Genomic DNA, 27,141 nt, shown 5'->3' with positions numbered 1-27,141 from the left:
TGCCTTTCTTAGGCTGTTAAAATGCCAAAATTCCTAAACCATCCTTGGTGACTTTGAACCAATGTCACGAGGTCAGTTAGCTGCTTCCTTTTATTCCCTAGCATGATGAGATCTAATACTGAAAACACTGTCCATGTTGATCCACCCATTAAATGCAGTAAATAAATAACCACAAATTAGCCACCGTTTTATTTTCTCATAACTCAGTATGTTGGAAAATATTTTCCTTTCACCCTTGCAGCCCATCATGCCCCACAGTTTCGGAGGGTTTGAGCCACGATCCGGCCCCTTTTCCTCAGGACGTACCCAATATAGGGGCCAAAACTTTGTCCACCTTTCAGGGGAAATCAGTCTTTTCCCTAAAGAGATCTCCTCCAACACAGCATTAGGTCTGCCCGCAGAGGGGTTGGCAGAGGCGTCTGCCAGCCCGCAGGTTTCCTTCGACCTTGGTTGTGACCTAGAGTGTCGCTGTTAATTGCGAGGCTCGCCTCAAGGTAGAAAATAGCATCGGTTTCCACTGCCACCCCAGAGAAGCCAAGTTCTGCTGCCGGGCGACGGCGGTGAGACAGTCTTCTAGGCTAGTCTCCGGCCACCCAGAGCTGCTCGGAGGCCGCCTACAGGTGCAATCCCGGCACTGCGGCCTGGGCAGCGGGACGGGGAGGGTGCGAGCCCCAGCCCATCTGCATCGCTGCCTGCCTCTTGCAAAGCCTGCGCAGGGCCCTCCCCCGCCCCACGCCCCTCGTGCCAGCCGCCCTCTGCCCCCGGCTTCCCCTCCTCTGCCCCGGCGCGGTTTGGAAAGGAAGCTGGGAGCCCTCCGAGGCTCCGCAGACTCGGGTTTGGAAGAGGGTAGGGCGCGGCCGAGGCTTCCCCTCGAATCTGCGGCCAGCCTGGCTCCGGGAAAGTTTTTCAAAGTTCCCAGCAGCGCCTGCCCAGGTCGCCTCCGCGGGGCGAGCAGACGGCGGCCAGCGCGCCAGCCTCGCCGCCGCCGCCAGCCGCGCGCTCTGGGCGACTCTCTCGCTCGCTAGCTTGCTCGCGGGAAGCCGGCCCGGCTCCCGGCGGGCAGGCCCTCCTCCCGGGGCGAAAGCCGCAGCTGACGCAGGCGGCTCGGAAGGCGGAAGCTGCCCCGCTCCGACTGCTCAGGCAGCGCCGCAGGGCCTACACCTGGGGCCCCGACGGGCGGCCAGAGGCGCCCGGCCCGAGGTGCCCGAGGGGGCGGTCCGCGCGGGGGGCCCCGGGCGTCTAAGTGGCTTAGCGCGTCCCAGAGCAACGGAGACCTTCCGTTCCTCCCCGCGCCCTACCCCCTACCCGCCTCCCGCCTGGCCCAAAGCGCCCGAGGGCGGGGGTCTGCGCTGGGCCCCCAGACGTCTACGCGTCCCTGCGCGTCCCTGAGCCCCCTGCCCTTTCCAAGTTCCTCCCTGTACTCCCCCACCCCATCCAACGGGAGGGAAGGGGCGTGTCGATGGCGGACACGCCCCTCATGAATATTAATAAGCGCGCATGCGCCTGCCAGGCGCGCTGGGTAGAGGTGGCTAGCCCCGGCCGCGGCTCCCAGACGGGCTCTCTGAGTCCCTCTCCGAGAGCCGGGCGGGCACGCGTCATTGTGTTACCTGCGACCGGCCCGCGAGCTGGGTTCGGGTTGTTTTTTTTTTTTTCTCCCCTCCCTCCCTCCTCTCTAAGCAGCTGATCTGAAAGGGAATAAAAGGCTGCGCATAATCATAATAATAAAAGAAGGGGAGCTCGAGAGAAGGAAAGAAAGCCGGGAGGTGGAAGAGGAGGGGGAGCGCCTCAAAGAAGCGATCAGAATAATAAAAGGAGGCCGGGCTCTTTGCCTTCTGGAACGGGCCGCTCTTGAAAGGGCTTTTGAAAAGTGGTGTTGTTTTCCAGTCGTGCATGCTCCAATCGGCGGAGTATATTAGAGCCGGGACGCGGCGGCCGCAGGGCCAGCGGCGACGGCAGCACCGGCGGCAGCACCAGCGGCAGCACCAGCGCGAGCAGCAGCGGCTGCGGCGGCGGCGTCCCGAGTGCCCGCGGCGCGCGGTGCAGCGATGCGGTCCCCACGGACGCGCGGCCGGCCCGGGCGCCCCCTGAGCCTCCTGCTCGCCCTGCTCTGCGCCCTGCGAGCCAAGGTAAGAGCCCGCCGGGCCACTCTCCCGACCCGTCCTCTTCTTTCCCTCGCGGCGCCCCGGACGCCTGCGGTTGAGCCTCTGGAGCGGGCTCGGTAGCCCTGAGGCGCCGGCTCCCGCCCCGGCCCCTGCGCCCAAGAAGCTGCACTTCGGCTGGGGGAGCGCCCTGGCTCCTAAATGTACACTCCAGGCTGGGTAGAGCGCGCGTTCGCTCCGCTTTTGCTCCCGGGGTGGGGTGGGGGGGCAGTCGTATCGGTTTGCTCCCACTCTAGCCTCTCAAGCTCGGGAATCACGCTGAGTCCTTGCACCCAGTTTTGTAAAATTATTTTCACTTGGCGCCAAGGGCTCGTCGGGGCGGGCGGGGACGGAGTCGCCACTTCCACCCCCGAAGAAAACAACTTTCCCCTGCGCTGACCTCCCTCCCTCCCTCTCTCGCCGGCAGGTGTGCGGGGCCTCCGGCCAGTTCGAGTTGGAGATCCTTTCCATGCAGAACGTGAACGGGGAGCTGCAAAACGGGAACTGCTGCGGCGGCGCCCGGAACCCGGGGGACCGCAAGTGCTCCCGCGACGAGTGTGACACGTACTTCAAAGTGTGCCTCAAGGAGTACCAGTCGCGCGTCACGGCCGGGGGGCCCTGCAGCTTTGGCTCAGGGTCCACGCCTGTCATTGGGGGCAACACCTTCAACCTCAAGGCCAGTCGTGGCAACGAACGCAACCGCATCGTGCTACCTTTCAGTTTTGCCTGGCCGGTGAGTGACGGCCGGGGGGCGGACGGACAGTGGTTTGCACCCGTGGGCCGAGCTCTGCTTTCTCTTGCGAGAGGAGAGGGATTTAAAGGGCCTTGGCTGGAAGCTCGGCGCTAACCCGGGATGTCTCTGTGGTGGCGGGGTTAGGGAGCCGAGGCTCTGTAGCTAGATCTCGGCAGGCCCCAGCCCCAGTGCTTTTTGCTAAGCGCACGAAAGTGGGACCCCAGAGCGGATGGTGGGGCAAGGCTCCTAGGAAGGCCGGTTGAAACTTACAACGTGAAGGCCCGAGAGTAACCGCCCGAGCCAGGAGGTCATTATAGATGATCTTTGCTCAGCCTTATTAAACCTGATGCGCCGGGGAAGGCGGCTCGGCACAGTTCTGGCCTCCGAACGCCGTCCAAATTGGCACCCTCGCGTTTCCCGTGAGCAGCCGGGAGGGCGGGTGTGTCCTTCCTGGAGGGTGTGGGGAGCCCACTTCCCGCTGCTCCCCGGGAGATTTCGGTGCGTGCGGGGGCGCGCTCTGGGCTGAGTGTAAGGCCGGGGGGCGGCCGCCGCCGGGGGGGCGGCCGGGCTTTCCCCAGAGCTGTGGGCACGGGAGCCACCCGCCCCCTGTCGGCCCCTTCCTGCCCTCGCCCCCGCGCGGCGTAGCCCTTGTGGCCTCACTAACAGCGGTTCCCGGGCTCTGGAACAGCTGTGTTTGCAAACTTCCCCGGGAAGGGCGGGGGTGCGCCCTCGTCCGGTGGGCGCGCGGGCCCCGCAAGCGTCGGGGGGCGTGCCGAGGCCTGGAAGGGGCGGCCCGAGCGAGGCAGCCCCTGCTGGTGCAAGTGCACAGACCCACGACTCCGGAGCCGCTCGAGGCTCGGGCCCCGCTGGCCGATCCTGCAGCGAGGCCCTGGCAACGTCTCGAAATGGGTGGAAGGAAGATGAGTGTGATTGCAGAAGGGGAGGAAAGGGGAAAATGTTGGTGCCCTCTGCCCCGCTCCTGCCGTCCAGGAGGCGTGACTCAGTACCAGGACTGGGGCTTGGCCCGGCCTGTGCTGGGCGGGTGGGTGGTGAGAGGGGGAGGTCGGTGCCCTGGGGAATACTCTTCGCCACGTGCTCTGATGGGGCGCACTCTGCTGCCTCCTATCGCGGGCTAGGGCTGCAATCGCAACTGTGAGAAGGGAGGGGAGAGAGTCAGCCTTGGAGTATGTGAGAAGCTCGGGGTGCCTCTCAAGGCCCATGTTGACTGGGGCTGGCGTTATAAAGTGCCCTCTGCCTGGGTGGGATGAGACATTTATCAGAACATGCCATTAAAAGGGGCTTATAAAAACCTGTGGTTTGTGGAATTCTCTGAGAATGGAGGACTGAGTCTGTTGTGGGATCTCATTTTTACAAAGAGTGTTTATCTTGTTTGTTAATCCCCTTTAGGGAGAACTTTAAGCTAAAGAGGTTGGCCGCTTTTTAATCTGGCTGGGCCCAAGTTGACTGTGACGACTGACCGCCCTTGCCCTTGTCCGTGTGTTTGGAGGTAGGGGGAAGGGGCCTGCAGGTGGTTACATCCGCCTGGAGGATCAGTCCGGAGCCCCTCGCTTTTCACAAGACCATAAAAGGAATCTTATTACTGATGTGGAAAAGCTGCAGGGCTGGCTGAGGTTCCTCTTGGAGAGGAGGGTCAGAGAAACGGCTGGGATGAACACAGGGAGCCTTGCTCCCCTGGCTGGCTGGGGAAAGTGACCCAGAAGGTGTGTCTGCCTCCTTTTGACACTTGGCAGAGAGCCGAGATGGGGAAGAGCGGCAGTGGTGTGTGAGGGCAGGGAGACGATTGATTTGCTGGTGCTCGTCTGTGGTTTCAGGCCCCGTGGGTCACCAACCATGAAATAGACTCTCGGCTTTTCTAGAATGGGGGAGACGGCTGGAGCTCACACTGAGAGTGTGGTTCTTTTGAAGCTGGGCCAAATGCCTGCTTCCCTCCTAAACAAGTCCCCACCCCACCGCCCCAAAAAGGCCTGCTGTGCAGCGTAAGCTTGACTTCCCAAGAGAGAGTGGAGGTGGGGTGTGCCGTGTTATTTTCCCCAGCACGGTTGGAGAAACACCACTGTCTGTAACTTTCAAGAATGATTCCAGTGTGAGTGTTAACTGAAGTGAAAGCACTTAGGTAGCTGGATTAGTACCGAAGTAGATCGCACAGCTTCACTCAGTTTGGCAATTAAATATTAGTGAGCGTGTCTATTTAAAGCTGATATCTTAAATAGGTAATAGCTGAACTTGGTATAGAATTCAAGATGGAACAAGGAGGATACAGGGTTTAAAAAAAAAAAATCTAAACTACCTTGGACTTCCTGGCCCCTAAGCTTCTAACCCTTAGGCAGCCACAATTAGTGTCCATGTGGTTCCTCCCAAGTTTGCTGACAGTGGCAGAGAGGTGGTTCAGGGTGCACAAAAGAAGGTCACTTTAGAAGGTGGTGTAATTATGTGTTTTGTCTGGAATTATGGCCCCAATCAAACAACTGCTTGTGTTCTGAAGAGGAAGAGGAGAAAACGATTTGGTCAGATCTGAAGTGTAATCCACAGGCCAGTGTCCTTGTGAGAAGCTCTGTGGTGTGGGCCTGCCCTCCAGACAGTATCTGATTGTGTCCCACTTGGGGTCCACTGCCCGAGCCGCAGCCTGGTGATGGTTTTCTTTCGTGGCTTCTAATAAGCATAGCAGTGCTGCTCAGAGGGGCTTGACTTGAAGCAACTAGCCTGATTTATGATCCTCCAATCAGGGGACCCAGTGATAAGACCATGCATTATCGGAGGTAATTAGGCTCAACGGGAAATGATTGGGGAATAACCATTTAGAAATCACTGAAATGGTTACGTTGCACTTCCCAAAATTAGTACTAAATCCCAGGAGTGCCTGATAATTAAAAGTACATTAGTGTAATTAGTGTAATTACATTAGTGTAATTACCACTACCCAGTCCCCAAAGCTTTTTAGGAACTCCAGAGCCCCAGTTAGCTGCTTTGCTGGCCCTGGAGTGAAGTGAACCTGGAGAAATTTGGGGGGAAGCAGTTCAGGTACCTGGTCTCTTGGCCTCATATTTAAATGCCATTGACATTGACAAAAGGCTTGCTGAGATCAACTTCCATCTTTTAGGAAAACCCAGTGAAGTGTGATTCTTGCATACCAGAGGGATGCCAGCTTTGGCATCACACTTGAGGCCTGAATGACCAACGGCCAGGGGTTTGGGTAAATCGGATGCTATAAGGTTAGTTGCAGACCGTAACTGACATGCCCTTGCCTTTATGCCTTCCTCTGTGCTTTCGGGTCCCTAGGCCTCCGCAGATGGGTAGCCACGTGGAGGGATGGGATTCTCATTTGAACTGGCTCCTCTCTGCAGTCAGACTGTGCCACCCACGTGGTCAGCATGCGTGCATACAAATAGCACACGTGTGTACGTGCTCAGAGCAAGCGACTTTCTGTGTATGGGGAAAACACCCTTTGCCCTAAGATACCTACCTCGAACTAAAGTGATGAAATGATATGTCTGCATTGCAAAACCAGGCTGGAGAGAAAGTTGAGCTATGCCTGCTTTGTCCTGAGTGTCTGCAGAATGGCTACTCCCCCCATGGAATCCCTATTCAAGGTACTTGGTTTCTGATCGTTCTTTCCTCTTCCAGGTGTAACCTCTGTGTGTTCTTCCTCCTTGTTGTCTTGTTTCTTAGCAACTTATTCAAACCTCCAGTACTTATAGGAGTTTACAACCCACCAGCTCCACACCCATAATTCTACAGGGACTTCAAGCATTTTTCAAGAATGGTGAAGCTTTTGGCATGGAGGCTGTTTGGGGGAGTTGGATGGTTAAGGAGGAGAGGCAGCAGCCACTTACAAAGCATGTAGCCTCCCAGAAAGCCAGCAATCTGAATGCTGCCTAAAATCTTTACAGCAAATAGTTGTAAGGGACCTTTTGGATGGAAGGTATGTGGAAAGTTTAGCATAGAGGAAAAATGTTATTCATGAAAAAAACGAAGCCAAGGCAACAGGGAGTCTTCACGTCCTGATCTGAAAACAGGAATGCAAACAGAGGTCTTGGCCGGATTCGTAGCAGCCACTGGCCCATTGTAGGAGGGCCAGAACCTGGTTCCAATGCCAGGCTTTCGAGATTAGTTACAGTGTAAGAATGCGTAATCTCTGGATATGCATACAATCAGCATGGTAATCCATAAAGGCAAATATTCCTGAGAACTCCCCCTTGGTAAGCGTTCAGAGGCATGTTCCTACGCTCTGCCCCTTCAACCCCCAGGGTGAGGTTCCAAGCTGCCCCAGCTTTTAAATACATTTAAAAAAAAAATTAGCCCTAAACAAACCTAACCTAGTTTTCAACTTTAGGAAGATGTTTGTTTCAGTATGCATGGGAAGTGATGATTCTTGTGTTCTCTAGAATGGTAGAGGCGGAGGGGTAGGGTTCTGGGTTCAGAAATATCCTGCCTCTAGCTTGGCATGGGGCGGGGGTGAGTGGCTGTGTTGTGACTTCTTGCTGGTTTCTGATCACCGCGTGCACTACCCTGCCCTGTGGCCCTTGTTTCTGTGGCACCAGTGACATTTGTCTCTGGTGCACTGCGTGTGCTGGGAGGACACAACAGCGTGGCTCGCAGTGGTTAAAAGTGGCACATAAATAGTCAAACATTCAGGGCCCTCCATCAGTTCAGTCCAGTCTTTATGCGCTTCTGGTAAACGAGTAGAAAGGCATCTTGTTCAGGCTTGCTCTGTGTGAACCGGACGGTTGTGCTTGGCTGGTTTCTCGGTATTCTATCTATTAACCTCGCCACCCTTTTGTAACTGGTGCATTTAATTATCAGTGGGATGCTTTTCAAACAGGTAGGGGTAATGATGGGAAAGGGGGTGGGGGGCCTCTCATTGAGAGTCTCAAATCTGGATATGAGCTTCGGGGCCCTGCTTGGTGAGTCTTTGAGGTGGGCTTTCATGAGAAAATCACCCTTTGTAACCAGATCAGACTCTATTGAAATGTCAAGCCCTGCAGACTAAATTGCTTTCTGTGACTGAGGTCTCAGCCGGGATGCCATGGGGTGGCTGTCCTCCCTCCGTGCCTCACCTTGCCCAAACCCTGCCACACATGAATCGTTGGAGCGAGCGTGCATGTACCCACTCATGACATCTCTGGAGCCTTTATTGAATACGTTTGTGCTCGGAATGTTTTATACTCCGGCCACCCAGACGCAGGCAGGACAATAGTGTGGCCGAATTGACTGAAATGAGGATTACGGGGAATAATGCAGCCGCTGCACAAATAATGCAGATACAGGGCCAGCCACAGGAAGCGACAGTTGAGTCAGCAGAGCACAGGGCCCCAGACCGACCTGGGGCCGATGCCTCTGTACAATGGCCCTGTGGGCGCTCCCAGGGCGCGCTCCCTGCCGCCTGCCCTGCAGCCCGGGCTTTTGGATGCCGCACGTGTGCCGTTTGCATGGTGGGCTGTTTGTGTCCATCAGCTTGGCAGGAGGGGAAGCAGCAGCTTCTCAGGGCTCAGTTTGGCTGCCACTGTTGCCAGGAAGAGGAAGCTCTCAGCTGCCAGCACAATTACCTTTGTTTCTCACATCCCCCCCTTCTTAATATGGCAATTAAGTGCTTACCACTCTGCCCGGTGCCAAGGTAACCACCATGGGGCTGGATGGGCGCGGAACACAGGCCTCCCGCAGCCCCAGTGCCAAGGGCAGGAGGAGGCGCCGGGGGCCCTTCAATGCCAGGACCCTCCTGGAGGTAGAGTTCCATGGGCATCCTCCCCAGAGGTCCTCCTGAAAGCTGACCATTGCTCCTTCCTGCTGCACGAGAGGGAGAACCATCCGCCGTGTTGCCAGGTTTCCCTGGAGCTGGGAAGGACAGAAGCGATTCACACTGTGAAGCCAGACTGAAGATCTGCTGGCTGCCCATCCCTCCTGCTTTACCCCCAGGCCATTTTTCTGGAAAAAGTGTAAGGAAAAATAGATGAATCCCAGGTAGCTTTTTATAAGAATCCTGTTCTCCTAGTTTGAAACCAAGAAAAATCCAGGTGTTTGCTGTCTTTTATGTTTTTTGCGGGTTTTCTTTTTTTTTTGTATGAACTTGTTAATAAGTTGAAACACCTGCCTGTCATCTCGCCTGCACCCCTTCCCAAGCGTGAGAAGGGCCCTGGGACTTGGCCTCTCTAGGGTTAGGTTTGCAGTGGCCACTTGGGTGTGATGTGATTGTAGTGGAATGCCAGTTTGGGGCCTGGTACCTGGCCTTGATGGCATAAGGTGCACAGGATCTGGATCCCGGAGTCGGGATGTACATTCTGGGATGTACAGAGGTCAAGCGTGGGCCTGGGAAAACTTAAAGTTCCCTAGCAACCAATAATCATTGCCAAATTATCTCGATTGTGTGGGGTTGGAGTGGGAGCTTAAGAGTGCCTCCTAATAGGAGCCTTGGAGAGAATCCTTTTCTCTGAAGGCTGGGTGGGAGGAATCCTTCTGCCCCAGGAGGCGAGTCCTAGAACCACAGGCCCTTCTCTGAAACAAGGGAGAGAGACGGTCCAGGGCTGCTGCTTGAATTTTCTACCAACGCCTCGTTGTCAGTGCTGCAGCCCCCAGCCCCTGCCCCACCTTCACCTCCTAGAAGGCCGTTCATGGGGAAATCATGAGGCCAGCTGGTGTCAAGGGCTCTGTACTCCTCTTTCCCCTCAAGGGGGGGCATGTTGGTCAGCGAGGTCTCCCAGTTCTGGAAGGATGAGTCCGGGAGAGAGCCTGGCCTTCTAGGATCTTGGGCAAGAACCAAGGATGCCCTCTCCCTTGAGCTTTAAGCAGAGTTACTACTGTCACACCAGCTCGGTCCCGGGATGCCTTCCCTTTCCGTGGGGTTGTGGGCATAGTATGTGTTCAGTGCCTGTACAAGTCTGAACAAACTCCCGGGTACCAGTGCATTTAATCAGAGGATTAATGACAACAATATGTGGAAGTGGAGAACGTGGGTCTCGACGTGACCAGCAAATGAAGGGCTTCATTATCCAGAATCAGACCCACATCTGGCCTCATTTGGACTTGGCTGTCATGTCAAATCAGTAGAGAAACCTCTAATTTCTTGGTGCTCTCAGGGAAGAGTCTGGTAATTTGTAGGAAGTCCTAAGAAACACTGAGGCAGTAAATAAGGTGTAACTTCCACTAATAAAACACCAGTGACGACAGCAATGAATTTGGACCTCTGGCCACTTGCAGGAGAGGGCTGGGTATGTGCCCCGGCTTGCCCAGTTTTGCTTGCTTTTCTGAGCATTTTCCCACAGTTATCAGTGAGCGAAATGGAATCCTCCTCTGCTTTGAGTATGAAACATATTTCGGCTGAATTCCAAGGCGGGGTCTATCACAAGATATTTTTATGTTCAGAGACCTGCTGGGTCGCTGTGTGAGCAGCAAGCTTGCTTTGAGTTATGAATGAAGTTCCTTTTTCTTTTTTTTCTTCCCCCCTCTGTTTTTGCCTTCACCTTGTAGGTGGCACTGTATTATTTGATCAATATACGCTACTATTTCCGACGTACTGGTACCTGCCACTGACAAGGCGGGGATACATAAAAGGGTTCATGTGCCTTTCCTCCCTACTCTCTACCCCTTTGGATACATTTCCCCAGCACCAAGATAGCAGAAGTTTTCTTGAAACCCTGGTGTTTTGTGAGACCGACCTCATTCTAAATTACAAATGAAGATTTGAGTAAAAGTGGGAATTTGCTAATGGCTTGGATTTGGCAGTGGTGGGGGGCACGGGGAGGAGGTGGAATTCTGAGATAAGCCTGGAAGATAAAAGGTACCTTCAGTAGAATGGCTGGCATCACGCCAGTGTCCAGGGAATTTGTTTAGTTAGTGGACTCTGATTATTCCTGGAATGTTAGATCTTATTGACAGATAAGTTTATCAATAAATACAACCCATGGGGTGCAGCTCTTTCTTCCTTTTATACTTTGGTCCCTAGAGTCTGCCCCCCCTGCACCCCCAAGTTAGGTTACCGCCTTTGTCTTCAGAGTCTATTCGCACCTACCCACCCCTCCTGCTTCCTGGAGTCACCTGATACTTGTGGGAGCCGAGATGGTCTCACACAGACAGGGCTTTCAAAGGGGTTCTGCAAAGGAAAAGGGGCCTCCCCGGGGACCTCCCCACCAGGGCCCAGAGTGTAACAGCAATCCCCAGCCCTCCTCACTGGGTGAGCGCCTCCACTCCCAGGTACAAACACCTGGTTTGGTTAGCTTAGAATCAATTCTTTGTGTGGTTTTCTCAAGCACGAGGGTTAGAGTCTGGAAAGTTTAGGAAAAGCATACGCAAAGTGTTCACAAGTCTAGGGAGATGACATTTCTTGGTCGGGACCTTAGGCTGCCTGCATGAGGACCACGGTGGGCCCGGTGTCTTTTGCCACCCTGGGGTGGGTGCTAGGGGGAGGGGTGGGGAGCCGGTCTGGACCTAAACACCCAAGACCTCACTTTGACAGCAAATACAGTTTCCATTTTGGCTGCATGGTTTTGTTTGGCAGGGAGGCCGAGAAGGCCTGACCTTTGCGAGCTGACCCCCATTTCTGAATACTGAGCTGTTGTTTATCTGTGTTACAGAGGTCCTACACTTTGCTTGTGGAGGCGTGGGATTCCAGCAATGACACTGTCCGTAAGTATCACAGCCATGGGCTGAGCGCGTGAGTCTGGAAGCACAGAGCTTGGCACCCGGTGTTTGTCAGAGCTGGACAGAGCTGTCCCCAGGCTGCTTCAGAGCTCTTCTGCCACTGCCCCTGCCTCCCCCCCTCCGCCCCCCCCCCCCCCCCCCCCCGTGGAGTCTTTTTCCATCAATTCCCCTAGAATTTTCGCTTGGAACATTAAGTGGCCAGGACAGATCGCCAGTTAACTCAGTCCCTGAATACGGCCCCTAGATTATCTTTGGGATAGAGATCTTAATGGTTTTACAACTCTAAAACCTTGTAGACTTGCGAAAGGATCAAAGTAGTGACTTTTTAAAAGTCCATTTAAAGTTTAAGTGAGCATTTAATCTCTCATCGGAAAGATAAAGCCCGAAGAGGTGGCTTTGGGCTCTAAAGACCGACCTTGAATTTCACTTGTTGGGCAGGTGAGCCCCCAGCCGGTCAGGGTTTCCCACACTGTGCATGACAGGTGTTCCAGTGCCTCACGGCCATCACACTGGCCTTGTCCCCTTCTGAAAGGTGGCTCTGTTCTCAGTGCAGGCTGCTTTTCAGGGCTGCTGGGGGTGGGTGGGTGCTGGGGTCGGGGGAAGCCCTAGAGGATGCCGGTAGAAACGGCAGCATCTGTCTGGCTTAGAACGGAGTCTTTGCTCTTGGATTGTAGCTTCAAAATACGTTTCCCCTCCCTCGCTGAGACTGCCAGCCAGTTCCCTTTTTGCCAGCAGGATCTGGGTGGTTGTCATGGGAAAACTTGATTCACGCTGAAACCTGAGTCTGCGCAAGAGGAGGGGTTGACTGGCCTGGTGTCTCTGTGTGCCCCCCGATCCCATCCCTCTGCGTGTCTCATCCTCTCTGACCCTTGGTGTGTTTGCTGCTAAGAACATTTCCCCCTCTTCTCGCCTTGCTTTTTTCTTCCTGACTCGGACTGGTGAATAACCAGAGAGGGCACAGTGAGGGCTTAGAATCCAAGAGGCAGCCACTGCCCACCTGTCTCGCTGGCCCACCTTGAGCCGCTCGATCACTGCTGAGCCCCGGTTGCCAGAAGCTTCAGGCCGTTTGGGTCACTCCTTGTGCTTTGGCATCTGAAGTCCAGATCCGTGGACCTTCCTCCCCGAGTGATACCCCCGTCCTGCTGTTGGTGGAGGGAGGGGAGGCAGTGACCTGCCTGGACTGTGGCTGATGCCAGTCAGGGTCCTGGGCACCTGTTTGTTCTCTGTTCCCTCCCCTGCCACACGCGTTGTGGGCTGGGTGAGCGTTATGTCGCTGACCTGCTTACAATGGTAACTGTACATTGGGAAGATGGGGGAGGGGGAGGGGGATACAGGCTCTTCAGATGTCCTGGTGCAGATGTTAACACAGGCTGGCCGGTGGCGTGAGCATCCTTGAGGTTGACCCTGGCTCCCGGTAAGAGCTGGGTTAGGACACCTGTCAGGGTGTACAAGGGGCCCCTAGTGTTTGCAGGGCCCTTCCTGGGCCTTCCACCAGCCCACGGGTCAGGTAGCTGTTCCTCCAGAAGCTGGTGCCCCTCCAGAGCTGCCCACGGTTGTCTGCCCCATTTTGGGGCTCTGGAGCCTCTCCTCTCTTGCTAAGAGGTAAAATCACTGCAAGGACACAGGAAGACGTGGAGTAGAGATAAAGGGCATTCAGGCCTCTACTCTTGAAGGAGAGGGGTTGCCTCAAAGTCACGGAATGCCCACTGCGGGGCATTGAGCCTCACTTTTTTTTTTTTTTTTGCGGTACGTGGGCCTCTCACTGTTGTGGCCTCTCCCGCTGCGGAGCACAGGCTCCGGACGCGCAGGCTCAGCGGCCATGGCTCACGGGCCCAGCCGCTCTGCGGCATGTGGGATCTTCCTGGACCGGGGCACGAACCCGTGTCCCCTGCATCGGCAGGCGGACTCTCAACCACTGCGCCACCAGGGAAGCCCGAGCCTCACTTTTGTGACCCTGGTGAGGAGGGATGGGGGTTTGCTGGGAGTGGCTTATCCACGTGCTTGTGCAGCCTCCCTTTTGTGATGCTTCCAAGATATCTCGGATTCCAGCATATTCAGAACCAAATGTGTCATCTTCCCTCCCCAAAAGCAGAGCCCGCCTAGGGCCCTTTATGGACGACTGGCATCAGCATTTGAACGCCCAGTACCATAAGCCAGAAATCTGGACGGCACCTCCTGTGTACCACCCTCTCTTAGCATCAGTATCTAATCCACCTCCAAGTTCTGAAAATCTTATGTCCAGTGCTCCACACCCAATCCTGACTGGGTTTGCCTCCCTCCACCTCCCCTGCTGCTACCCTGGTCCATGTCACCATCTGCTTACGCCTGAATTCTTACAGTAGCGGCTGAATTAATGCACCCCTATCTACTCTGGTCCACCTCCAGTGCTTTCTCCATTCTCCTGCCATCTTGATCTTTTCAGAGCATAACATTTGAGTGTCACCTTTACTGAAAGCCACTTGGTAACTTCCTGTTGCCCTCAGGACAGATCTTTGTGTGGCCCCAAAGCCCCTTGCATGGCCCAGTCTTGTCTCCCTGCCAGCTCCATCTCACATGCCACGTTGTCATCTGTCATACCTGTATTCTCTCAAACCCCACCAGTCAACTTTCTGTCCTCAAATGCATCACATTCTCTCCTGCCTCAGGGCCTTTGCACGTGCTGTTCACACTGCCTGGAATGTTTTGCTTTTACTCCCTTCACCCTTTGTCCCTCCCAAGGCACTGTCCTCCATGAGGGCAGACGCTGAGGATGTGTAGCAACCCAACTGGGGTTGGCTGCTCTTTGGGGACCAAACAAGGCTTCAGATTAGAGGCAGAGCCCTGAGCTTGGGAACAGAGAATTCCTTCTCACGTCAGCTCTGCAATGAACCCTTGGGAGCAGAGCCTGGCCCAAGTGAAACCCAGGTGATGTACACATGTTAGAAAGTATTTTCTGAGGCCAGCCCTCCAAGGTCGTTGCTATTGCATTTCAGCACTGCACTATATAAGGGTGCAGATCTTACTCTCTCCCCCAGAGCAAATGATTTCAGTTTCTCGTTCTGATCAATAGATATGTAAACACAGGTTGGCATACTTAGGACCATGTTTTCCTTATACTGTAGCCTTCTTGGTTAAGCCTTCTTGGTTAAGCCTTCTTGGTTAAGGTTTGTGGTTGGCATGGTTGCAGGATTCTGCTCCGACTCGCCTCTCATCCCCTCCTCCTTGGCCTGCAAGGCTGTTGTGGGTTCTTCGTGCTCCATCTTCATGCAGTTCAAGGTTGTAGGAAGGCCTGGTAGTATCCCCTTCCAATCTTAAAGCTGGGCTATCAATCGAACTACCCCAAAAACACTGGTAATGCCCTGAGCTGATAGGAAGTGTGATTCAGGCAACAGCAGCTTAGAAGAAGCATCTCTGTAATCCAGATGCCAGAAAGTGTGTCACAGACACACTCAACTCCCTCTGGGCCCTTAGGAAAAATCTGTCACGCAGGTGTGAAGTTAGTTATACAGACCTGTTAGCCCCATTGAGGATTCTGAAATGATGTCTTCACAGCATTTCCCGGAAATAGAGAGCATACCAAACCACTGGCTGACAGGTCAGCCTGTGCCTTTAGGATAACCCCGGACTCTTGTCTGAATTGTTTGTTGTTGCAGCCTGCCTGAGAAGGCTAGTGTGTTTAAGTAATCCCTTTATTAAGATCTCATCATCACATGGTAATAGCTCACTACACTTTTTCATTGAACCAGCAGAGGAAGCACACTGTTAATGCAGGGACATTTTTGTCATTCTTTGGCCCGTGTTTATTTGCAAAACTCAGGTTAGGAAAGCATCCTCTGCAAGCGCTTCATGCGTGCCGGGGTGTAGGTCTGCAGGTATGCAGGCTTGTTCAAGGCCCGTCTTGCCCACAGGTAAAGAGCCCAGAGGGTGAGGGCTGGGGCGCTGTTGGAAGTGGAGTGTGGCCGAAGCTGCCCAGGAGTGCCCGTCTCCTGGTCGCCTGTGGGGTTTGCCTAGCCTTGCAGATGAGCACAGGCCTAGAAAAACGGGTGTATGTGGATAAGAATCACACAGACACTGCAAGCAGGTCCTAACGGTCTCTCCAAGGTGGCCTTGAATTTGACAAGGCGTCAAGGGTTGGTGCTGGCAGGTTTAAGAAAACAAACACAGGACCAGGGTGGGTGCTGACACGGGGCCTTGTTTCCTTTTCACGCCCCTCCCCTGAACTCCTGGCACCTGGAGTTTGGAGCTAGTTTTGTACCTGTCTCTTCTCATACTAAGTGATAGGTGACCCCAGGGCAGGGACCACTTCTTCCTCCTGGACCTGTTTGGGCCCCAGGCGTGTCTCTTTTCCTCAGTAGGCGCTCTTTAAGGAGCCTGACCCTCAGTCTACCTGTCTGTAAACTGGGATGAATGCTTTTCCCATCTGCCTTCTGGCCAAAGGTGAAAGGTGAAATGCATCAAGTTCATGGTATTGTTATTTAAATGCCTGCTTAAGAGGTGACAAAGTTTATAATTAAAAAAAAAATTACTCTTTGGCTTCCAGTGAAGCGTTTGGAAATAGACACAGCCTTTCTAAAGCAAGACACAAAACTCTAAAGCCAGAAAATAAAGATTGCTAACCTTTACCTGGAATAATGAAATTTCTTCAAGAATAGCCTTCCATAAGGGGCCACTTTCTATCACATGTAAAGAGCTTTTGCAAACCAGTATGACCAAACAGCGCAATAGAAAAGTTGGCAAAGGAGAGAAACAGATTGAAGTTCAGAGGAGCTGATACACATGGTTTTGTCAAAAGGGTGCTCACCATCACTTAATTAAATACCCATTAAATCAGAAAGTCTGATAACGCAGTGTTGGCACTGCTGTTGGGAAACAGTTTCCTTTGCTGGTGGGAGGGCAGACAGATGGGGCTTTTGTTCCTGGTGGTTTGGGTTTTCTGGGCGGAAGCGTGTTGGTTGTGTGTGTCTTCTTCGATCCAGCACTTCCATTTCTGGGATATTTCTTTTTTCTAGAACCACATACAGGCAAATATGTTCAAGGATGTTCCCTGTGGCTTTGCTTAATAGCCAAAGGCCAAAACAACCTCAGTGCACATATTGGGAACTAGGTAGATAATTTCACTTTATTTCCAGATGAAGAAATACTACATGCCCAGTAAAAAGGGTAAATGTATGATGGGGAGGGAGGTGAATGGCTCATTTTTTGCCCTTTTGTGTTGTTTGAATTTTGTGCCGTGTGCATTTGTTGTTATTAAAAGTCATCAAAATGGTGGGGGGAGAAAGCTCTGATATCTGATGTAAATGTTGGTGTGATTAATCCTTTTTTTTTTTTTTTTTGCCTCTAGAACCCGACAGCATTATTGAAAAGGCTTCTCACTCAGGCATGATCAACCCCAGCCGGCAGTGGCAGACGCTGAAGCAGAACACAGGGGTGGCCCACTTTGAGTATCAGATCCGCGTGACCTGTGATGACTATTACTATGGCTTCGGCTGCAATAAGTTCTGCCGACCCAGAGACGACTTCTTTGGCCACTACGCCTGCGACCAGAATGGCAACAAAACGTGCATGGAAGGCTGGATGGGCCCCGAATGTAACAAAGGTGTGTGTGGGCGTGCCTGGTGGGTTAACCAGCTCCTGGTGGCTGTCCCTTTGGGTGTCATGTTCTCACGCCCCTGCCATCAGGTGGCTTTCTTGGGTATGGTGAGATTTGGGCTGCTTTCTAGGCCTGAAGCACGAAGATGCCGTTGGTACCCCATCCCCCAGACGCTCTGAGCATTGGCTGCTAACATCTCCTTCTCTGGAGCGTTGTTCTTGGCCAAACAGGTGGCACTCCACGCCCTGTCCCTCCAGCTCACAGTCTGTGAATGGCTGACATGGGCGGGCGTAAGAAGGCCACAGCCCCCTTTGCGTTAACTCTGGGCTACAGTTCACGCTCCAGAGTTTCCCCTGGGATCAGGCTGAGGCCAAGCTCCCGCTGAGACCACATTCTTGCTCAGCTTCTTCCCCTGCCCACCTGCCCTCTACCTCTTTCTCTGTACCCGAACCCCCTTCTCAGGCTCTGCTTTTTAAGGCATCCGACGCAAAACAGATGCCAGGTGGGACTGGGTTAGCCCAGCCAATGACTGAACAGCTTGTGAAAAATGACAGCCCTTGGGCTCAGGGTGGCCTTACGGCAGCTTTCACTGGGCATCTCTGGGGGCCGTGGTATTGAGGGGAGGGGGCGAGTGGTGAACTGAACGCCTCCACAGTAGGATAACTTCCAGACCTCCTGTCTGTTGTCCCAGCCCTGTCTACTAGAATACAGGGAGTTATCACATATTCACAGACATTCACAGAATTATCTGTGGTCTTTACCTTTACAAAGCTTCTAATTCATAGCAAATTGGTGTATAATTCTAGTCAACCATGTAATAGGCCCTCACCAACATCAACGCACTCTGCTTAGTTCACATAATTTGGTAAATTCCTGTAAGATAAACTCAAGTTGAAAAACGAATTTTTGAACTGTGACTGAAGGGTAAGGCAAAGAGAGGAATTTGCAGGTCTCCTGGGCAATATTGCTTTCTTAAATAATTAGAGACAAGAGTGAAAAGGATGGCCTTCCTGGGATCCAAATGAAAGGATTGATAAAACATATTTTAAATAGTTGGTGTCCTAAAAATCAGTAACAATTACTTAAAAAGTATCTACCTACTATTTTTTGATGTCTGTTCAAAAACTTTTTTCAATAAAGGAAGCAGAATGGTTTTGGATACTTTGCAAAAAAAAAAAAAAAAAGGACCACCAGATCTGGCCCGTGGATTAGCCAGCCAAGTGAAGCCGGCCTGGTTGGCTCCGTGAGTCCCATGGGATTTTTGAGACACCAGGCATTTATTTGGTCAGAGGGTTCTGAAGAGGCTGGGGTACAGAGTGGGAAAGATGACAGAGTTGAGGAAGGATTAGACCTCCTTTTTGCTTTTGGCGAGGGTGGGAATTGACCGGGAGCAGCATAGCTATTGTTCGGAGACTCTGTAAAGCTCCCCTTCCCCCACCTGCTTGCCTGCATTTGTCCTCAAATGCTATCACGTTTGAGGATCTGCTAGCATGGCCTTGAAGTTTAAAGCTGGGTTTGTTCTTGGGGCACCTCCCGTCTTCCTCTCCTTACAGTGGGCTTGATATGAGATCTCTTAAAATAGTGGATTTTGTTGGCTTAATGGACGAGGTCATTCTCATGATGGTGACAGTGCAAGAAACTGGCAGTGTGCTGACACATCCTTCTGTGTTTTTTGTTTTTTGTTTTTTTTACAGCTATTTGCCGGCAGGGCTGCAGCCCCAAGCATGGGTCTTGCAAACTCCCAGGTGACTGCAGGTAAACAACTAAACTCTTTTTTTTTTTTCCTAATAATGATCCCTTTAATACAAGAGGAGGACTGACTTTATTGTGAATACGCCTCTTTTACTTTGGAGGACAAGAAAGCATTACCAAAAAAAAAAAAAATTTTTTTTTCAAGTAGGCACATCCGAAGCTTATTAAATTATACCAGCTGTCCAGTGAAATGCACACGCTTCTCTCTCGGGGGGGAAAAAAAAAAACTCTTCTGGGCACAGTCAGTGACTTCATGTATTAACGGTTCTGTAAATTGATAACTCGTTTTTATAATCTTCCCCTTAAAGTGCTAATGGACTAGATGGAGGGCTGTGGGTTTGGTTTTTGCGGCGGTCTCTCTCCTCCTCCACCCTCCAGCCCCCGCCTGGTTTTCTGTCTCCCAGCCCTCCCCCACTTTTCCCATCAATAGGGGAAAGTGGAGCATTCTTTAGAATGGGATTAGGACAATCTCCTGGCCCCTTTGCAGGCGGGAGCCTGGCCGGTGCTGAGAGGTTAATGGCTGCGCTGGAATCTTGTCAGTTGAGCCTGATGAATGTAGACTTTTGCTGCTGGCCTTTGAAGTCTGTTCTTTTATGGTCCCGGACAATGCAAGAAGCCAAATGGAGACCTCCCCCACGGCTTCCCGATTACAGTTTTTGGAACTTCTTGAAATGTACATCATGCCAATCTGGGAAAGGCTTGTTTCAGGAAATAATGTTGGTGTCTGTGGCATTTTGACATGATCGCCCACTTTACTCTCCTCCCAAATCTGAAGGATTAGCAGATTTAATGTGACACTCAATGGTTCCTTTGGGCCTGTCATGTTTTCCCCCAAAGCTACCCCAGTTTGAGCCCAGGGAAGCTTACGAATCCTTAGTCTAAACCAGTGCATCTCAAACTGACATTACCTGGGACTCTTGTGATGACGCAGATCCTGATTCCATAGCTTGGGGTGGACTCAAGTCTCTGCATTTCTAACAAGCCCCCAGCAGTGCTGTTCTTGCTGGGGGGCGGGGGGGACCGTACTTTGGGATTCACTGCCCCCAAACCTCAGTACTCAGAGTGTCATTCCCTGAGTTAACCAGGGACGTGTGGAAATGCAGGTTGCTGGGTGCCACCCCACACCCACGGAACCCCAGTCCCTAGGTTGGGCCCAGAAATCTGCATTTCGACAGGCTGAGCACAGCCACAGGATTTTGCCGCTCCGAAAATCCTGAAGACCCCTGTGGTCCTCCGTACCTTTGTGCACCCACTGCCGCAGCTCCCCTCCCGTGCAGCGGGGAGCTCTGAGCTCTGGGGCTTGAAGCTGAAGTGGGAATCAGGGCAGCTGGAAGGAAAACAAAACCAGGCTGGCCTGAAATTGTCTCTTCCTGCACTTCAGAAAGATAAGTTTACTTTCTGGAAGACTGAAGGGCTTCGCCTGCGAACCCCCATCGCTGGTGGCAGCCGACTGCGGTATTTAACAGCGTTACTGTCAAGCTTGGGGGCAGGCTCTTCTTCGTGAAGGTTGTTCCGGAGAGTCAGATCAGCCGTGCTCTCAGGGGCTCTGCTGCGCCCGCTTCGTGCTCAGCACGCGGGTGCTCAGCTCAGATGAGTATCAGTCAAGGGCGACCTCGATTTCTGCTCCTGTCATCAGAATAAACACACTGCTGCCTGGGGAGGGCCCTCCCAGCCAGAACAGCAGGCTTTGTTTCCAGAATTTAGGCCTTTCTCTTTCGAAGTCTCCCTCCCACTCCCTGCCTGGACTCGCAGGCCCTTATTTACTTAAGGTGTGACTTTCCCACACATCATTTGCATGGTCTCCCAGGCCATGTCCTATCCTTCCCTTGAAAAATCAAAACAGAACCTTCTCGCCAAGGAAGTTCTGGTTGCGTCCTGCTCCAGAAATAGCTGATGGCAAGTTACCTGTAAGTTGTCCTTCCGATCATGTATTACAGAGGTGTGTTTTGTCTTGTTTTTTCCCCCGCATGAGAAAACTTTACTGCTTCTCTTGCTCCCAGGTCGACCTGGAATCCCTTTTTCTGGGTGCACAGTCTTGCTTTATTGCGAGCCTGCCAATAATATCAGACTCAATTATGAATCATCCTATGAGGAAAGTCACTTCAATTTCTCATGAGAACCTTAATCATATATTATTACACTGGGATAACCTTGTGGATGCCTCTTTTAGGGTCAGTATTTTTATTTGTTTTCTTTTGAAGTCATCCAGGGCCTCTTGTGGTTCCTTTCTTATGCTCGGGTATCCAGCTCTCACTGATTAAGAGCCGAGGCGGGTCCTCAGCTGCCTCTTACTCCTTGTATTAAGCAAATGGAAGAGGTGTAGTGATCCTTCATCTGGAAGGCAACGAGGGAAAGACTGTAAGAATAATGCTATTTCCCAATCAGTTCCTTCTTAATATCTACCTTTCAGACTAAGACTGTCAGTCTTTACACAAGCGTCCCCGTGATCTCCCACTACCTTGAGTGTCCACGTCTAAAAAACATTTCCACCAGAGGATTTACTTTGTTCTTATTTTACTCCTTTAATAGTGCCTTGTCATTTAGACCGGAGTTTCGTTTTAGATGAACCAGAATCCTCTGATTTTTAAGCCGCACAGCCTGGTGGTTCTTTGTGCTGGGGCGTGGATGGCTTGCTTTTAGGAGTTAGGAAGTGGTGAGTCAGAATTCTCAGGGGTGAGTTGACTCCCGGCCGTGGATGATTAGCGATTAGCTGGTTCCCTGTAATTTTCCCATGACAAGGATTTTTAGCCCACCTCCAGCTCTCTGGACGCAGAACGCCTTTCCTTCTTTGCGGGGGAGGCGATTCTGACCATGGCTTTCCCGGGTCCCGTCATGGAAATATTTGCTAGTCGCTGTTTCTGGCTCACCCCACCTTCACTCCACTGTGGGCTGCCCCCACTGCCAGCTCCTGTTTGCTAGAGCTTGATTTCTGAGAAGGCAGTTAGAGTTTCAGAGGGCTTGAAACTTGAGGGGAGAGTAGCGGAGCCCCTGCCCCAGGTGAAGGTGTATGTTTGTGTTTTTGTTTGGGGATCAAAGGCACCATTTGGCCTCCAGAGAGTCCGATTAATGAGGCGCTTATAAAGGAAACTCGACTCCCTTCCCCAATACGAGATAAACCAAGTTGACTGTGTGTGTGTGTGTGTGCAAAGTGAGAAATAACTATAAAATAAATTAGCCTAAGTAGCCACGAGGGGGGCAGGTCATAAATCACGTACGGAAATGGTTCCAAGCGCTGTTGCTTTCCTCGTCCTCCCTGCAGAAATGGGTCCAGAGATCCTACCCCATCTCTCCAAGGAAGGGTGCTCCTCTCCCTCCTCGTCTGACTTCAGGGAGCCTCCTTGGGAGGCAGTTTCCTGCCGCACTCGGTGTCTCGGTGCATTTTTGTGTGCTGGGGTCGTGACTTGCTGCTGGGACACAGCCCCGCCGCGTTGCTGTGTAAAACTTGCCCAAAGGGCTGCGTCTGCAGAGGCTTCGCATGGCTATTGTTGTCACTGCAGGGAGAGCCCTTGCCTTCCCCCCAGGGGCTGATTTATTCCAAGCCTCCGCCCTGGGCTCATGGGGGAGCCTGAGAAGAGAGAGGGGCTTTGTGGAGGGCAGCCCAGTGCTGGCCTCTCCCCAAACAGCCCTCCTTTTGTTGGGAGTCGCCTGGGAGGGGACCTCAGTCCAACTGGGAAAATGTTTGCTTAGAGGGAACCCCCGGACAGACCTTGACAGTCTACCATCCTGTGGCCAGAAGCCTGGGCTTTGCATCCTTGTGTTTTCCTGGCTCCGATCTCCTTGCAAGTTCTAAAGGGTAAAGCAGGGTTTGCTGTGTGTCCCCAGGTGCCAGTATGGCTGGCAGGGCCTGTACTGTGACAAGTGCATCCCACACCCAGGGTGCGTCCACGGCACCTGTAACGAGCCCTGGCAGTGCCTCTGTGAGACCAACTGGGGTGGCCAGCTCTGCGACAAAGGTATGTCTGGGGAGGGCCTGGGTGGGGCTGGAGGTCGGGGGTGGGGTGTGGGTGATTTGGTTTGTACTTTCATTTATTTTTATTTGCAGGGGCTTTTATTCTAAATCTGTTTGAATTTGCCTATAACCCTGTGAATCTGGGTCTGTTTCCCTCGGTTTTAGTTTTTAAAGAGGAATGGGTCTAGGAACACAGTGTTTCTGGTCTCTGAGTGACTTCTTTGGGGTCTTTTTGGCAGATCTCAACTACTGCGGGACCCACCAGCCGTGTCTCAATGGGGGAACCTGTAGCAACACAGGGCCCGACAAATATCAGTGTTCATGCCCTGAGGGGTACTCGGGACCCAACTGTGAAATTGGTAAGTGGTCCAGGCGCAGTGAGATCCCTTTGTCTAATTTTTCTGTACACTCAGCTTAAATACACTTAGGGACTCATAAAAAGATGAAAATAGCCTCCAACATTAAGACCTGTCCTCCCAGCCGTTCCGTGGGTCTTTGAAACCTCTGTCCAGTTGCTCAGGTGGTTTGGGGGCTGCTGATTGCATCGGGGGCGGCGTGTACAGGGCAGTGACCCAGCTCCCAGGTCAAAAGCTTGGAGAAATGGGGCCGGAGAGCTTAGCAAGAGAGATGACTTCCTTTCCGCCGCAGACACAGCGGGGTTACGTCCCACACCTGCTTTGATTTCTTGAAACGAGCTCGAGCTGGTGGCCCAGGCGTGCGATTTGGTTGCCGGGGGGGAGTGTTAGGTAGCCTCTCTCGGTGGGCGCCCCTTGCTGACCGCTGTGCTGGTGTCCACAGCGGAACACGCCTGCCTCTCTGATCCCTGCCACAACAGAGGCAGCTGCAAGGAGACCTCCCTGGGGTTTGAGTGTGAGTGTTCTCCGGGCTGGACCGGCCCCACGTGCTCCACAAGTAAGTCTGCGTTTTGGCTTGTGCCCTTTCTTGGCGGGGGGGAGGGGGGTATTGTGTCAAGGTACAGGGTTGTGGGTCCCACGTCGGTCTTAGTGATGGGTCTGTCTCGGTGGGAGGGGGTCTGGTGGTGAGGCTGGCCTGAGCTTCCGGCCTCTGCCCTTGGAAGTCTCCTGGCACCCCCATCCTAAGGCACCCTGCTAAGTTAGCACACGCATCTCTGACTGGAAGAAACTCGCTCGTGGGGTAGCTGCGTCCTTTTCCCTGGACTTGTGCCTCCTCTGAACTGAATTACGGTTATTCTCCTCGAAGCTGTACAGAGGATGCCTGCGGGGGAGGTGGTCATGACTGAATTTCATGGTGGGGACAAATTTTGAAAGAGGGACCAGGGATACAGAGTGACAGTGGCTGCGGGACTTGGCCGCACACCAGGACTACCCCAGTGCTTCCCAGTACAGGTCTCTGGGTGCTACGGTTTCCCTTTGGAATTGGGGAGTTCGTACCTTCCACAGGCTCCTGGGGACTTCCCTGGTGGTGCAACAGTTAGGACTCCGAGCTTCCAGTGCAGGGGACGCAGGTTCGATCCCTGGTCGGGGAACTAGGATTCCACATGCCATGCAGCGCGGCAAAAACAAAAAACAAAACACACACAAGCTCCTGGATTTCAGAGGTGCAGCCAGGCCCGAGGTCCACGGTCATCGGCCCCCTGAGAACAGCATGCAACACGGTTAAGGAGCTGGGTTCCGGAGTTGGATCACCTGGGCTGGCACCATGGCCCTGCCACCCGTCACCATGGTGGGACTGTAGTCACTGCCAACCTGTGCCCTGTTTAAACGGGAGAGTAGCAAGTCCCATCTCCTGGGGGTGTGAAGGCTTGGTGAGCAGATTCATGAGGAGAGCCTGGCACCTCCTACCCGGGCAGGAGGTGAATCGCTAAGAGGCCTCAGGAGTCTAGTGCAGAAGGGGGAGGTTGGGCACCCCAGGCATGTGCTTTTGGGAAAAGTCTGTGAGTAAACAAGAATATGATTTTTTTTTTCACCAGCGAAGAAGTTATTTTTCCTTACCTCTCCTTAGTTACCTCTGTGCCGTGATGGAACTTTTCTTTAAAAATAAAGGGTAGGCAGTGAGAGATGTCCTGAGTTACCCAGGGCTGATGCTCCGGGGATCCAGCTGGCTCTCCCACCCGCTCAGGTTGCGGATTAAATGAACTGGGCCAGTGGGGGATTTAAAGCTAAAATCAGGCCTTATCGTCATCGTAGCAGTCACTTGCAGCAGGTGTCTGGCTCTTAAGTGAAGGCCCCTCATGTGAGGGGTGGTATTAAATTATCTAATTGTCAAATGGATTGAGATTAAATTGCCAACCCTCTCCTCTTTTTGTCAAACAGACATTGATGACTGTTCTCCAAATAACTGTTCCCACGGGGGCACCTGCCAGGACTTGGTTAACGGATTTAAGTGCGTGTGCCCGCCCCAGTGGACGGGCAAAACGTGCCAGTTAGGTAAGAGAATTCCTGCACCGGGGCTGGCTTGATCCGAGCGATTAAGGGAGCTGTACATGTGGCCAGCGGTGCAAGCTTGCGTGCCATCGTACCAAGAAGTCATTTATTATCTAGGGTCCAGCCAGCAGGCCTGGAAGAAATAACTCGCATGCAAATGGCCTGGCTCTTTGAGGCCCTGTGGGAAAGTCGTGGGATTCCTTGAACCATGTCAATCGTCTGTCCGAGGAGTGTTCAGCTGGGTTCCAAACGGGGATGATCTCATGAGGAATGAGCTGTCTGCATTCTTTTTTGCCACTATTAAATCCCAGCAACTAGGCTGCGCTGGGTTTTGCACAGAAGTGCCTAGTGGCTTTCTGCTGTCCTGTCGGGGGCTAGTTGTCAACAGCAGCTGGAACGTTATCAATTAGCATTCCTTATTGGAGCATAGCTAGGGGAGAGGGTTCAGATGTTCAAAGTAGCATCTCTTATTTAGCTAGCTTATTAAAATGTCTCGTTTCAGACAAACTATTTGTATGGTGTTTTTTTTGAGGGGGGAGGTGGGGTAGAACCCCATTTCTCACTGTTCATCCTCTCTGTTTTTCAGATGCAAATGAATGCGAGGCCAAACCTTGTGTAAATGCCAAATCCTGTAAGAATCTGATCGCCAGCTACTACTGTGATTGCCTCCCGGGCTGGATGGGTCAGAATTGTGACATAAGTGAGTGAGACTGTTTCAATTTTGATTTTCATGAGACTGGGGTGTTGAAGGCATTTGCCAGCCGTATTCAGGCTCCAGGTCTAAGACTTGAGTAGTGGAAGGAGAACCTTATAGAGGGAATGTTTTTGGAGAGGGAGTGATGGGCACAGAAATGAAAACATACACGTTATCAGGCTCATTAGCTGGTAAAAAACGGCCGTACTCTGATAAGGTGGCTAAAACAATGATGTGAAGTTTCAGTACCTCAGTCTGGAAGAACTAGGGAGTGTTCCCACCAATAACCTTATTTCACGGGAAGCACGCAAGAAATCTGATTGGAGGTTTTTATCTTCCTGAGCAGAGAAGGCTTTTCAGTGAAGCCCAACTTCAATGTAAATTGCCCCTCCAATACGGTGACTTGTTTATTTTTTAGATATTAATGACTGCCTCGGCCAATGTCAGAATGACGCCTCCTGTCGGGTATGTAAATCTTTGCTTATATCAAAACCTTAGTGATTGACAACAAGCCTTAAGATTTATGTGACCCTGGGAAAGCTCTGTCCCTGGGAGATTTAAAAATGCAGGTGAAAAGTGAGTCTCTGGAAGTTTCACTCGGGCTCATGTTACCCGAGCCTCCCGGGAGTCATCTTGGAGGCATGCACATAGAAATTCCTCTCTCACATTTGGAGAGGTTTGGCATCTCTTTCAGTGAATCAGCTGAAGCGCAACAGTCACGATGAACCACTGAAGCCCTGTGTTTGTGGAGCACCTAGAAAAAAAGCATGTGTTTCTCACCCTCCTTCTCCTCCCTCCAGGATTTGGTTAACGGTTATCGCTGTATCTGTCCACCTGGCTATGCAGGCGATCACTGTGAGACAGACATCGATGAGTGTGCCAGCAACCCCTGTCTCAACGGGGGTCACTGTCAGAACGAAATCAACAGATTCCAGTGTCTCTGTCCCACTGGTTTCTCTGGAAACCTCTGTCAGGTGAGCCGGGCTGGAGCGCCCGATGGCCCAGTTTTCACAGGCAGTCTCCTCACCCTCACCTTCCCGTTCCCAACACTGTCTGGAGCCTCCTGTTGACTAGGGATCTCTGCTAGACACGCGCCGTGGAAGGAGGGTGATGAGTGATTTTCTTCCCGTTGTCCGGCAGCCTGTCGATTTCTCTTTGTCCGTTTCATCCCAGACCCAGCACTCTCTCATTCTGCCCTGTTGTCTCAAATGCGTACCTGGACAGTCGCTAGGACACAACTGTAAATCATGCT

The 27,141-nt window shown here is 52.6% G+C and overlaps 2 protein-coding genes across 3 annotated transcripts in view; both read left to right on the top strand.

The window, feature by feature from the left end:
- The first annotated feature begins 247 nt into the window (after positions 1-247).
- LOC117203893 (translation initiation factor IF-2-like) lies at positions 248-1,676 on the top strand. Its single transcript, XM_049699204.1, has 2 exons — positions 248-433; positions 598-1,676. Exons 1-2 carry the CDS (start codon positions 248-250, stop codon positions 1,387-1,389), a joined length of 978 nt encoding a protein of 325 aa, XP_049555161.1. The 3' UTR covers positions 1,390-1,676.
- The window catches only part of JAG1 (jagged canonical Notch ligand 1), a 35,717-nt gene continuing 10,128 nt past the window's right edge, over positions 1,553-27,141 (top strand). The window contains exons 1-12 of one of the 2 annotated variants that reach the window (XM_004276470.3): positions 1,553-2,126; positions 2,566-2,871; positions 11,454-11,505; positions 16,841-17,095; positions 18,784-18,844; positions 22,664-22,794; positions 23,030-23,149; positions 23,589-23,702; positions 25,085-25,198; positions 25,782-25,895; positions 26,308-26,354; positions 26,690-26,863. In XM_004276470.3, coding sequence (XP_004276518.1) covers positions 2,046-2,126; positions 2,566-2,871; positions 11,454-11,505; positions 16,841-17,095; positions 18,784-18,844; positions 22,664-22,794; positions 23,030-23,149; positions 23,589-23,702; positions 25,085-25,198; positions 25,782-25,895; positions 26,308-26,354; positions 26,690-26,863 — 1,569 coding nt within the window. In that variant the 5' untranslated portion in view covers positions 1,553-2,045. The remainder of the gene's footprint in view (positions 2,127-2,565; positions 2,872-11,453; positions 11,506-16,840; positions 17,096-18,783; positions 18,845-22,663; positions 22,795-23,029; positions 23,150-23,588; positions 23,703-25,084; positions 25,199-25,781; positions 25,896-26,307; positions 26,355-26,689; positions 26,864-27,141) is intronic. The other variant, XM_033440318.1, reaches the window with a different exon arrangement.

Source organism: Orcinus orca, chromosome 16 (assembly GCF_937001465.1).
Source record: "Orcinus orca chromosome 16, mOrcOrc1.1, whole genome shotgun sequence".
NCBI lineage: Eukaryota > Metazoa > Chordata > Mammalia > Artiodactyla > Delphinidae > Orcinus > Orcinus orca.
This window is presented reverse-complemented; position numbering and strand designations above follow the sequence as displayed.